The 14,044-nt window shown below is 39.5% G+C and overlaps 1 protein-coding gene across 1 annotated transcript; it reads right to left on the bottom strand.

Moving 5' to 3' along the window:
* Positions 1-7,370: 7,370 nt before the first annotated feature.
* On the bottom strand, positions 7,371-12,732 carry LOC101483397 (spastin). The gene is made up of 16 exons (XM_004559760.2): positions 12,400-12,732; positions 12,220-12,303; positions 12,061-12,144; positions 11,818-11,978; positions 11,583-11,716; positions 11,384-11,477; positions 11,204-11,278; positions 11,005-11,076; positions 10,837-10,912; positions 10,645-10,736; positions 10,434-10,513; positions 8,810-8,852; positions 8,524-8,603; positions 8,376-8,446; positions 8,253-8,293; positions 7,371-8,169 (listed from the first exon to the last, which is right to left on the bottom strand). Exons 1-16 carry the CDS (start codon positions 12,515-12,517, stop codon positions 8,044-8,046), a joined length of 1,431 nt encoding a protein of 476 aa, XP_004559817.1. The 5' UTR covers positions 12,518-12,732; the 3' UTR covers positions 7,371-8,043.
* Positions 12,733-14,044: the final 1,312 nt, after the last annotated feature.

Genomic DNA, 14,044 nt, shown 5'->3' with positions numbered 1-14,044 from the left:
TTTGGCTTCTTGGTGTGTTTATGTATGCACACTAGTCTCTGCTTTTGAGCTCACTGTTTGTGTGTACCATCTCCTGGGGCAAATATCTGTCTCTTTCGCTGCTAAAAGCCCCATTACGTTCACTAACTATGCGATAATTCTGTCTGCCAGCTGTTTGGTGATAAGTAGGTAGTGCACAGGTACAATGGAGTGGTGAGAGTGGGCCCATCAAAAACACTGACCTGGCAGAGCTTATGGCAGTTGATTCCTTCCTCTGAATATCCCCATAATTGCTGAAAGCAGCCACATACAATATGACGCATATGGCATTTTCATGCTTTTTACATTTCGTGTCACTGCAATAAGCTGTAAGCTCTGTGGCTTTGAGGCTCAGATGGGCATGCAATATAATGCCAGGTATCAGTGGTATCACTGGGAACACTGTAGAGGTAAATTCACACTTTACTTTAACTTTAATTATACAGTGGTTTCTACAGGATGCTGCAGTGGCACACATTAAACTTTAAAAGCCTCGGTGCTGTGCTACCCTATCATACACTGTATCAAAATTACTGTCTAAAACATTTAATAATTACAGCAGGATTTCTTCCTGTTCCTTATGTGGTACTTTCTCGGATGACATCACTTTGAAAGCAGTTGACACATGCAGCTTCTTCTGTGACTCAGCCCTCGTGACGTACATTTCAGCTCAGTATGCGTGTAATTAAAGTTTGTGATGTTTGTATTGTTTCCCTGGAAAGAAATCACAGCAAGCGCTGACTTGAGGGATTTCAAAAACACCGCTCTCATAGTGGCCTCATTCTTTCTCTCCAAGCGATTACGCTGCTTGATTCACTGCTTTGTATAGGGGCACCTCTGTTTTACAGGTCATGTGGCAGAGGTCAGAGTCTGCACTTGGATCAACTTAGTACTGCAGGGTGATCTGTTCGGTTCTGAGGCTCATGCTCAGTGGCAGAAACCAACCCAGAAGGGCAATTTCCACTTGGATTTCCTAAAAGAAGTCTATAAAATAGCGTAAAAATATGTGGTGTACTGGGTTATGTTTTGTGTTGTGAGCAGTGCTGTGAGAAACTGCAAGATGCTCTAGGCCCCATGGAGATGAAAGAGCTCCTGCCCTCTTCCTGTGCATGTGGCCAGGACATTCTGCTTTGAAACATCCCGATAAAACAAAATATCACCATGGTGTCTTTGAGAGATTTTGTTGTGCTAGACAGAGGGACACCAGGGGGGCTATGGACACAGTATGTTGACTTAATCATGATAAACAGGCGGACATGACATATACCAACAGTAACAGTTTCGCTTCTGTAGCTCTCAGGGATGTGCTTTGATTGGATTGGAATCATCCTGTTACACATCTGTAAACGTTCCCTTGGTATGTTTTGCTGAAAACACGCAATGATAGATGAGCTGGAACTTATATAGAGTATTCAAAGTGCCTTTAACTACAAACCACACACACACAGTGCTTTTATTCTGCACCTTATAAGTACTTTCTAACTAGATGCATCAAGGGCAATTGGCAGAATACAGGAGCCAAGGACTGAACCACTAAATTTCTGATTGGTAGATAACTGGCTCTACTTCACTGCCTTTAGATCTGTGGCTAATACTGAAGCACTTTGTTTTAATTGTGTGCCTAACTCCTTCAGCACCTGGCAAAGCAAATCATATTCAAAAGGCATTTGATTACTTTAATCTTTACACATTCTTACTACATTACACATGGACGAATGTTTGTTTTTGATCCATATTTAATACTCTTAGGTGAGCTTATTTTATCAAGCAGAAGATTTGATGACCAGCCCATCTAAACCATCACTTTTGCTCTGATCAAGGGAGTGTGATTATGGTTTGATTTGTATTACTCTTTGATCAAGACTGAAATATTTCAAACTAATGAATGAGCATAAATTGCCTGGTTTTTCCTTTTGTGCCATTATAAGGTAGACTTTACTAGTTTTGTGAGCTTTCAATCGTTCATCAAACTAATGCTTTGTGTTTACACTAATTATTAAACTTAACATGCTACTAACCTAAAACTAATTTGAAACTGGAGATCCTGCTAAACATTAGCGCTGGACTAATCCAGACAGTGAGAGATGTAAATCAGCCTGTTGTCAAATTGCTTCACACTGAATCTGACCGGAATCTGAGGTGGAGCTGAACGTCACTCTTGTTCTCACTTGAATGTCCCAAGGGAAGGGCAAAGATGAGATAAAGCCAGAGAGGATAAGGAGAGTGTGAAAGGCAGAGTGACAGAGTATTATTCCTGTGAAAATGCTCAGTCCTTAACGGACTTGCACTTTTCATCAAGCGTTTTGGCTGCATATGAACTGAAGGAATGCCCCGCAGGGCAGCCTGCAACTCAACCTGACAGTGTACTGCTCCACCTCCCCCTCGCTGCACCAGGTCTACGTCTTAACATGTCCACCTCAGTCCAATTTAAGTCCTGAGCATCATCTCCGAGGGATATTTCTACAGAGCAAAAATAAAACACACCTCTCATTCCTTACAGATGTGGCCAAAATTAAGCTTTTCCACAAATCTTATGTTCGGTCTGGGAGTCATCTGGACGCAAGACTGAAAACTGTCCGTTTTAGTGATGTGTGGACAAACTGATGTCAAGTTCAATACAGCTGCACCAGTTCTGTGAAGTCAAAGTGAAGGGGGTTGGCTCCTGAGATTAATGGCTTTGCAGGACATGTGCAGGCATTAGTGATGGGTCGTTCGCGAACGAAATGGCTCTTAGAGCCGACTCTTTGACGTGAACGACGCGAGCCGGCTCCTTATCGCGAGCCGTCACGTGGGTTTTTTTTTTTTTCCTTTCTCTCAGCCTCTCTCTCGCACTTTTTTTCCGCTTCACTCTGCACGCGAGCCTTGTGCTTTACGCTGGGCAGAGGGGGGAGGGGCGGTAGTTACACTCAGTAGCACAGGAACAGAGCCAGAGAGAGAGAAAGAGAGGCAGGGACAACAACATTAGAAAGGTATAGTAATCATCCACAACTATTTTCGGTTGCAGATGATAAAGGATTGAGAAAGTTTATTCATGCAGGTCCATATGACAGAGAATATGCATGTTCTTTTAGTTTTCATATTATAATTTATATTTAATTGTGTTGTGGTTTGCAGTGTTTTGTGTTCTTTTCACTTTAAATTTGTGAAAGGAAAAAGCTGAAAATTTAAATAGTTAAAACTTGAAATGTGAATAGTTGATTTTTGTATTATATGATTTATTTATTACATTTTATGTGGAGTGAATAAATAAAAGTATATTTACGGTGGCCCCTAGAGACAAAGCACATACAAACTTCAAATCACGTACGAACTCTGAAGCATGTACAAACTCCAAAACACGTAAAAACACGTACAAACTCCAAAACACGTAAAAACACATACAAACTCCGAAGCACGTAAAAACTCAGAAGCATATAAAAACTCAGAAGCATATAAAAACTCAAAACACGTACAAAAGACAACAGAAGTGCTCCAGGATGCTGGGCGCAGTGTTGAGCCTTTGTTATCTTGTGGCTACACAAGCCAGCAAGTACCAACAACCGGATTTGGTGTGTGGTAATAACAGGTAAATGAACTTTTTTTTTAAATTATTTGAATATATATATGAGTGCCTGTGTATAAATACACAAACAATACACACATGCTTTCAATTGTGTAATTTAAGTGATCTAGTAGCTCTGCTTTGGAAGTTCAGTTCATGCTAGAAATGTGTTTTGGAGTTTGTACGTGTTTTGTCTCTAGGGGCCACCGCATATATTTATATATAAACATATATAAATAAAACCACTTGTTTTTACGTTAGTAATTCCTTTTGTGCATAATTTTATATTATTGTTAATAATAAATTAATTAAAGCAACAAAACAACCTGAAGAGCCGGTTCGGAGCCGAAAGAGCCGGCTCTTTTTAGTGAGCCGAACCGAAAGAGCCGGGTCTCTAAAAAGAGCCGGAAATCCCATCACTAGCAGGCATGACAGACAGTTTGTTCTTGTCCATCCACCTTGGCTTTCTTTTAGCTTTGTGGCTGCAGGAGGTCACTTCGGGCCATACAGACATGTATAATTTGTCTTTAAGAGGACTTTTTATTTCTTGCGAAAAAAGAAACAAACAAACTTGGTTTTAAAAAAGATTGTTTTTCCTATACACCTTGGCCTTTGAAAATTAGGTTGTGAGACCAACATGACCATGTCTTTTAACTTGCTACTTGAATCCTGTTACCTCTACAATCCAAATGCATCCACTTAACCCTAATTCTAAAGAGGCTTGGTTTATTGTGTAAAGTCAGTGTGAGCTGATATGGGCCACAGCACCCCAACAACCCTAAAGGTAAAGCTACCGTGGTTATGTTAATAGATGGATGTGCTGTAAAACTACCCATTACCGCCTCACCACATCTTTATCGGCCTCCTGGAGTGAACATTTAAGAGGCCTTCACTCGCGTCTGCACTGTAAACTCTTTCTGAAAATACAAATCAGACAGAAAAAAAAAACCCCAACACTCTACGGGCTCTTATAGAAGCAAAAGCTTCTATAAGCTCTTATTTTGGGGTTTTCCACAATGCATGCTGAAACTGTGTGGAATGTCTGCCATCCTTTCACAGTCTGTATTTTTCCACTTACTTCCCAGTGCTTACATGTATTGCATGCATATCGGCCCATTGTTTAGACAAGAAGCATGCAACATGAGCTCGGTTTTTACTAAATTAGCATTACTACTTATGGCAATTGTTTTCCTTTGTTTCACGTTCAAATAAAGCTAAAATAAACTAAGCTTCTTGTCCCGCTTTCTGAATACTGTCTTTAGTAATGACTTCATATGATCTAAATGACCCAGTTTTCCTCAGGCAGGAATAGGTCAGTTTTTCCATTTGTATATCGATTCATAACCATACACGAACAGCTCATTTGTTCTTAGCAAACACACCCACTGACACGCACGCACACGCACGCATGCATATATATATATATATATATATATATATATATATATATATATATATATATATATATATATATATATATATATATCATTGTGCAAAAAAAATAAATGGGCTGATAAAGGACAGATGTTGCCTTTGGATAGATAATTAGTCTTGGTTTTGAGCTTCCCATGAGAGAGAAAGAGAAACACCCCTAAGATAAATGAAGTTATGAAGAGGGTGTAGCAGTTGGTTATACAGAAAAAGCCAGTGCTAGAAAGTGGATACAGCTCAGGTCTTGAAGGCTCTCCAGTGTTTAAGCCCTAAACCATATCTTTACTCCAAGGGCAACATCACCGAACTTCCCTCCAGCTCAAATGATTTACAATCAGACTGAATGTGGTGCTGTACACAGTTAGTTTGAACTTTCTTTGGAGTTTTAGCAGCTAATAGGGCAACTGATAAATTATATCACGGTAATAATTAACACAAGCTCAAAAAACAATCCTTTACAACCCAAACTGCCTTAAAGTGAGGCACGTGTAGTTGCTCCTTGCATAACTCTCCCATCCACATGCTGTTAAAATGGGCAACTCAAAGAAACAATCACCAGTCATTGTTTGCTCAGTCAGAGAGAGATCCTCACTATGCTAACTGTTTTACTCTCTACAGGGTGGGCTGTTAGCTGGCGGTATCAAATGATCACCAATTCTGTTTTCCCTTGAGTGGATGTCGTGGTCAAAGCATCAATGAACCACTGTGGAAGTGGAGGCCTGCTGACACGCAATCGAGAAGGGAAGCTGTCAATCATTTTATAGGTTTAGACCACCTCAGTAAAGCTCTGTCTTATGCCTGCTACAAGTAATGCGCAATGTGAACATATAATTGCTTTGTACTGTAATTGCAAGCTATTAAAAATACTTGTAGGAACGTTGCAATTACATGCTGCAGGTTTTTAGTTTCTACTCTTCTAAGTTCCAAGGTGAGAGAACAACATAAAATAGTCCTGCAACAAGTCTGCAATAAAATCTATTTGTTCACTGTCCAGGATAATCTCAGGGGAAGAGTAAACAGCAAGGGGAAAAAAGGTGATGACTAAACCCTAATGCTCTTCATCCCTGTCTGGCATCATGAAAGAAGCTCTTCAGTCATGACATGCAAAATGAAAGAAAAAACAACAACCCCAAAATCCTTACTCCATCCAACAAATCTCCCCTGAGGGAAAGAGCGCAGTCTTAGGTGTGGTTCTATGAGTGAATGTTTTGCATTTTAGCCTCCCCCCCCCCCCATTTTTAAAAAAGTCTTGAAGCAGTGTGGAAATAACTCATAAGAGTTTGAGAAAACTTCCTTAACTGCAGAAAATGTTTGCATACGTAGAGTCTGCAAACAGAACTGCAGGAACCAGATGATGCAGCTGCTCGGCCACATAAACCAAAAGCAACACTGCCAGCTGACCATAGGAAGGGCCGTAGGGAGAGAGCTGGAATTTAAGCACACTTTGACAGTGAAAGAGATTGGAGGGCACTTAAAAAAAGATCTAGTCAACCACAAGCATTTATGTTAGCTTGAATCAGCAAAGCTCCCACAGGTGGAACCTCCTGAATAAGCGGAGTTACGACGGGATAAGAGGTCTTGACCACAGAGCTGCATAATATAACTTCACTTACGATCTTGACTGCATATATGTTAGCACTGTTGCGCACACCCATGAAAATTGCATACTTCACTGATCTGTCAACCTGACAGTCAGCTCAGCAGAACATGATTTTTATTCTTATTAACAGCAATTTACTGCATACCACATAACTTTGGTTGCAGGCAAAAGAAAAAAAATCTGTCAGCTCTAAAAACATGCAGAATGAAGATGCAGAAAGTAGTGTGGAGCATGCAAAAACCAGATCTGCAGCACCATCTATCTACAAGGGTGAAGTACGTCAAAAGGCTTCATTCTTCTTTAGTTCACCTCACAGGTCTGTCAAAGATGTTTATTAGAAGTGAGAACTTCCCTACAATCCTCACGCCTGTAAGCATTAATATTTTAGATCTATTATAACTAGATGATAAAATATATTGTATGTAACAATTAGAATGACAGATACAAGCTGCTATTAAGTTCATGGGTATGTCTGGAGTGCTGCTGATATTAATCTTTTAAGCTCCCTTACTTCCCCAGGGATCACCATAGCAGAAGATGCTCGTGTTTGATTTGGCACAGATTTTCTGACACAAAGCTCTCATTTATCAGAGCTTGGGCTCAGCACAGGACTACACCAGCTTGCAATTCCTTAAGGCAAAGGAAATCATTCACATGTAAGGCAAACATGTTAATCACTGCACCACAGGGCTGCTATTGTGACTCAGATACACGTGACATGAGTTTTGCTTGTTTATGAAAGTTATCAGATTTCTGTTATTAAAGGCAAAAACACAGATGTAATGTAATGAATGCATTTATTGAAGAAGGAAAGTGGGAAACCACCACTGCAGTTTGGCTCAGTGAAATCATTTTCAGCTTATTGTAACAACACAGTTTACTGAGTCTCCAGCTGTCAAATACAAGTATTAATATCTATAGACGACTGGTGCAGATGGAAAACCTTCATAAACAAACTTATAATACAAAAAAGCCCACATAGGCAACTCTTCTCCCAATTATTGCTCGTGTTATGCATCTAGGCACGGAGAGTGTTAAAGTCAGTACCATCAATGTGTCAGAGTATCAGGTGACTAAATGATGTCATCTAAAAAAGGCGAGGTCACGCTCAAGATTGACTTGCTTCTTTTTGCGAGGCAAGTGGAAAGCTGTCATCTACAGGATGTTTTCAAAAATAAATATTACAATTTCAAGCAGCAATTCAATATTTTAGGAGTGTAAAATTACAGTTTCAAGAAAGCCCATAAGAATCGTATTAGCAAATTCCTTCTGTCAAACAAAAAAGGATCTGATAATGCATCCAAATGTCCCAACATTCATACATTATTGCTTTAACATTATTGCTTTAGGGTTTATTCCATCTTTAATTCAATTCAATTACCTGTAGAGGAAATGAAGGTAAACAAATTTGATTTAAATTCAGATTCTTTTCCAGTTGAGATGGTGAGTGAGTTTAAATTGCTGATGTATCACCAAAATCTTTGTTCCATTTTGTGTACATATTAAGAGTTGCTGGACTAACAGTTGGTTTGATTCGCTTCAGAGAATCCTCAAAGTCTTTCTTCTTAATGTTGCGCACCTGTGGATATACACGACAGTATAACTGTAAAAACAGTACAAATGAGACATATGTAGGATTGGAAGTAAAAGCTATTCTCTCACCTCAGCAGCAGCCATATTACGGACTTGGTCTGGTCCCAACTCTGTACAAAGCAAAGTTCATATAAACATTAAAGATGTGGAAGTATGTGCGACTCTGTGACCAGCATGATAAAAGACTCATACCTCGTATTGGGCCAAGTGCAGCATCTCTGGCTAATGCTGTCAAATCGCTCCCTGAATATCCTGCAGTCACTCTGTGAAGAAAGTTTTGAGGGATTAATGCAAAGTGACATAAAATTATCCCTCTGAAGTCTTCAGAAGTGGAACTCACTTTGCAAGACAGGACAGTTCGTTTTGGCTCAGTGGACTCCCGTGCTTTCCCAAAAGATTTTTCAGCAGCGTAAATCTTGTCTGGAAGAACAAGAGTTACATCATATACAGTTATTAGATTTAACGGGCAACTGCTTTTTCCTCACAGGGACAGGTAGGTGTAGATAATCTTTTTCCCTTAATAAATGAAATAATAATTTTAAAACTGCATTTTGCATTTACTCAGGTTATCTTTATAAACAATTATTTCAGTATATTTGTGTATGTATATTTTTCTATGTATATACCTTCTCATCGGGTAAGGTCACATATACTCTTTTTGCAAAGCGCCTGAAGAACAAAAAACAACAAATGGTTGTAAGTCACGCATGAAAATAATCCTCCAACAAACAAAAAATATATTTACAGTATTTACAAATTGCTTTGTAAAATGTAAATACAGCCAGAATGCAATGATATGCAAATCTCATAAAACCTTATTGTATTCATGATTGAATATGGAAAACATAATATACTTAAACTGAGAAAATTTACCATTTTAAGAAAAATGCAAGGTCATTTTTAATTGGATGGCAGCAACATATTTCAAAACAGCTGCGACTTCTTTTCCCTATTTTTCATTTTATGATGTGACAAAAGTTTTCAACTGGTGAAAAGTCCGGACTGCAGGCAGGCCACTTCAGCACCTGGACTGTTCTATGAAGCCATGCTGTTCTAATAGATGTAGTATGCAGATTAATATTATCTTGCTGAAATATGCAAGGGCTTCCCTGAAAATTATGCCATGGGAGCATATGTTGCCCTAAAACCTGTATATGCTTTCAGCATTGATGGTGCCTTTCCAGATGTGCAAACTGCTAACGCCATAGGTGCTGATGCACCTCCATACCATTAGACATTTGAGCTGATTGCTGATAACAAGCCAGATGCTCCATTCTCCTCTTTAGATTCCTCTGACCACAGAACAGTTTTGCACCTGATCCATTTTAAATGAACTTTGGCCCTGACAACCCAAACTGTGTTCACAGATCATTTCTGGAAGCAGTGATTTCCATGATAGAATCACGTCTGTTTTTAATGCAGTGCTGCCTGAGGGCTCACACATTGAGCAGATTTTCAGCCTGGTCCCTTGCACACATTTCTCCAGATTCTCTGAGACTTTTAATAAGATTATGTACTATAGAGCAGCGGTCCTCAACCACCGTGCCACGGACCGGTAGCGATCCATAAGTCGTTTGGTACCAGGCCGTGAGAGTTGAGGCTCGGGTGTGAAATTTCAGAGTTTTTATCGTTAACTCGGTATCCCTGGGTCTTTTCCCGTGTTGTAGTTGAACGAAATGTTTACACGTTACCATAGCGACCAGAGAGCATTAAGGGGCAGAGAGGAGGACGTTACTTTCAGTGTTGTTGGCGCATTTCAGGAAGACACTGCTAATAAAGTTACACAATTACACAGTGAATTTGCATTTATTATTACATTTACAAAATACCACAGCTTTTGTCTTGATCGTATCATTTTATTTTGTTGTATTTATCCGCAACACCTAAAGGCTTGTCTGTGAAAATATTGGCTGACATTAAACCGGTCCGTGGTGCAAATAAGGTTGGGGGCCGCTGCTGTAGATGATGAGATGTGAGTTTACACTACTATCATTTGTTCTGAAACTGTAGACTATTTGTAGACAGTATTTTGCAGATTAGTAGATTAGTGAAACTATTTACTTCTGAGATGCTCTCTAAGAGGATCTTTTTACACCCCATCGTTCTTACTTACGCATGTAGTTGCAAAAATTTCAAATGTTAAAATTTGGCTTTATGAGATCAGAAAATTGAGGCATTCTGCTTTTCTTTTGCATTTTACACAGGATTTAAACATTTTTGGAAATGTTAATGTAAAACAGCATAACATACCTTAATATTGCTTCATCGAGCTCCTGGGGCCTGTTAGTTGCTCCCATTACAAGTACCCTGTCATCCTTTCCTGACTGCACCTGAAACCCAGAAGAAGAACTTCAGAGAAAACACCACGGCTCTCCAAGTTAACTAGGATTTGAGCTCCTCTGACAATGTTTGATGAGTTAATTGCTGAGCTCTGCTGTGTTTAACAAATTTCTGAACTTACCCCGTCAAACTCAATGAGGAACTCAGTTTTTAAACGGCGAGAGGCGTCGTGCTCCCCCTCCCTCCTTTCACAGAGCAAGCTGTCCACTTCATCTGAGTGTCAAACAGTAAACAGTGAGGTTTATTCATGAGCTGAACATTTTTGAGATACACTGGTGTTTAAGGCACATCTATTCTTTAGTGTAACACACACCGATGAAGATTACTGAGGGCTGTAACTCTCTTGCAACCGCAAAGAGTGCTCGTACAAGCTTCTCGCCTTCTCCCACCTGTGATGGTGACGACATGAAACATTTAGAAGGACAAAAATGAGCTAGTAGGCAGAGAGAGCTCATTAAAAACTGTTAAAAGTGTTTCTTACATATTTGGAGGTCAAACTAGCAGCACTGATGTTGAAGAATGTTGCATTAGACTCTGCAGCAACTGCTTTGGCCTTGCAAGAGGAAATAAATGGCTGTGATTCAACTGAGGATAATAAGGGCTATCAACAGCTCTATGCAAAATACAAAACAGTTTAAAACATGACGCATATGATTTGTTGTGCTGTAAAAGGAACTTACGAGCATGGTCTTCCCATTTCCTGGTGGGCCAAATAAAAGCAAGCCACGTGCAGGAGCTCTCAGACCAGTAAAGAGCTAAACAGGAAAATGTAACAAAAAAAAAACTTTGCATCTTAACAAAGAAAAACTTTGAAAGTGTATTCATGGTAAGCAGACAGATAAAGGTTAAGAAGTAATAACCTCAGGTCTTAAGGCAGGAAGGATGACAATTTCTTGAAGTGCTTGCTTTGCCAGATCCTGCCCTGCGATGTCATCAAATGACACAGTCGCTCCACTGCAGTGAACAGAGGAAATATTTTAAATGTGCAATACTTTTTTTTTTTTTTTTTTTAATTTCACCCAGGGAAAAATGTCTTGTTGATTGTGATGCTTCTGATACCTTTCTACAATTTCATTCATAATTAAGTTGGCCAGTTTACTATCCACATTCTTGAAGTTTTTCATATCCCTCTTCGGGGGTTGTTTCACAGCTGCCGGTCTTCCATTCTGAGTTTTTCCCACCCGAGCGGTTGTCTTAGCAGGAATAAGATTGTCCCAGAAAGCATTACACATTAGAAAGGTAGCTTCAAATGGCATGTGCCTGCACTATTAAATAACCAAAAAAACCCACAAACCTTTGCATCAGTTAGTCTTAATGAAGGTCTTACAGGAGTGGAGGGTCTGATGGTGGTGGAAACACCTGCGGGTTGACTTTTAGGAACTGACTTTGGCTGTGGAAGAGCATGACGTGATGTCCCTTGGGGGTCATTTCTCCTTTTAGAGGCTAGTGTCGTCTCTGTGAAGGAAGACATTTGATGATCTCCTGCATGCCTTCTCAGCATACATTACTTTGATAAAAATAATCAAGGCCAACTCACCTAAAAGGGTAAGCCTGTCTTTTGCCATGGTGAGGTTGGTGACCATTTTATCCTGGAGTCTCTTTGCTCGGTCATACTGCTCTCCTGCTTAAAAATACACTGAGTATGAAGTTACAGCTGATTGACAGCTCACAGCATACCTGAATGTATTTGTAATACCTTGCCCAGTGAGCTCTATTGCAATACCCCTTTCAAGCTCAGAAATCCCTTTCTTGTACCACTGCACAGCCTCCTTCTTCTCACCTGTTATGACAGAAAGGATGAGGTGTTTATTACTCTCTTGCACACGTACAACAGCATTTAATAACTCAATAAAAATGAATAACACAATAAACAAACCTGTGTCGTCCTCGTCGATCTTCAGTGCCTTGGATATATACTCAAACGCCTGCTTGTGGATGTTTTTTATAACTTCAGCGCTGTCTTTGGGCTTACTTGCGTTTGTTTTGGTCGACATTACTCTCGCGCTACTTCCCCCTGTTCTCAGTCATAACAAGCTAAGCTAGTCATAAACGAAAACGTTTAGGCTTTAAATCGCATTTAAAGGTGATGCAGTCCTCTTTCTTTGGGACAAAACACGACGCTTTAACTTCATAGAATAAAAATTCGGGCGCTTCGTGACAACACAAACATTTCCAACACAAGCTTCCGGTTTACCGAGCGACCCAGACAGACTCCGCCCCTCTCCGTTCGACGCAACAGCGCTAGAAGGCGCCCGCAGAGCTCGTCCTCGTGAATGTACCGTTACAGTCATTAATGGACATTTTACTAGGTAAACAGAAAATACACTATTTAAAGGTAAAAACAAAAACATATTTTGTTTTATCCCTTATATAGTATAAGTAACGCAAAAGAAGCAAAGACAATTTTAAAAAAAACTTACGTAATTTCCTTTTTATTAAAGAAAAATTATATATCAGAACATGCAGGTTAAATGGGGAAGCAGTATTTCTGCCCCCTTTGGTGTCAGCAATGGTGTCAGACAGGGTGGGATTTTGTCTCCAATTTTATTTAATTTATATGTCGATGATTTGTCCATACAGCTGAGAGCCTGTAACACTGGGTGTATATTAGGTGAAGCACTGATAAATCATCTTATGTATGCAGATGACCTGGTTGTTTTTAGTCCAAGCAGTGCTGGGTTACAGGATCTTCTTAATGTCTGTACTGAATATGGTGTGCAATATGACATTGAGTACAATGCTGCTAAAAGTGCTGTTTTGATATGTAGAACCAAGCAGGATAAACAGCTAAATTTCCCTTTGTTTAAACTGGCACAAAAAACTCTTGAAGTTCAAGATTACATTTTTAACAGAGGAAGGGTTAGCCATTCAGTCTTTTTTAATTCCACCCATTTCTTATCACTATACCTGTGTTGTGTGCTGCACCCATATGGTTGAATGAAAACTGAATTCAGGTATAACAACATGACTACAGCTTTATTTGATAAGTACGTTTTACATGAGTGGCACGAGACTAACCACTGAAGATCAGTGAGACAACTCTGAAGATCAGCTAAAAGTATGTGAAGATAAATAACTGTCACTAGACATTCGTATTAGTGTAATAATGTGCTCATACTGATTTGTGATGCTGATTTTTGTTTGAGAACGCAGTCTCACTTTAACAAGACTCAACCACAAATCTAAATGTTTGCAGAAAAGTTATGTCACCACCTACAGTGAAACATCTATTTTGACAAACATTTGTGTTCATTGTTATCCAAAACCCAAATGCTAAACAGAAAATAAATCTGAAGAGCATAATTATGGTAAACAGAATTAAAAACATTTAGAAGGAATAACCTCAGGTCTTAAAGCAGGAAAGTTGACAATTTCTTGAAGCACTTTTCCAAATACTGTCCTGTACTTGTTACAGCATAGGAGGGCCAGATATCCTTGGAAACATCTGCAAGGTGGATTTTGGAAACTGGCTTTGGTTTTGGAAGGACGAGATTAAGTGTCATTTGTCTCCTCTCCTTTTA

The sequence above is a fragment of the Maylandia zebra genome, linkage group LG13, assembly GCF_041146795.1.
Source record: "Maylandia zebra isolate NMK-2024a linkage group LG13, Mzebra_GT3a, whole genome shotgun sequence".
NCBI lineage: Eukaryota > Metazoa > Chordata > Actinopteri > Cichliformes > Cichlidae > Maylandia > Maylandia zebra.
Note: the sequence above shows the minus strand (reverse complement) of the source record. Positions and strands in the feature narration are given on the sequence as shown.

Excerpts from the sequence above, each read along its gene's own strand:
- LOC101483397 (XM_004559760.2), bottom strand. The coding sequence starts at position 12,517 with ATGTCGACCAAAACAAACGCAAGTAAGCCCAAAGACAGCGCTGAAGTT. Across the intron at positions 11,279-11,383 it reads TTCCTGCCTTAAGACCTGAG|CTCTTTACTGGTCTGAGAGC; the intron begins GTTATTACTTCT and ends TTTCCTGTTTAG. Across the intron at positions 11,077-11,203 it reads GAAATGGGAAGACCATGCTC|GCCAAAGCAGTTGCTGCAGA; the intron begins GTAAGTTCCTTT and ends TCCTCTTGCAAG.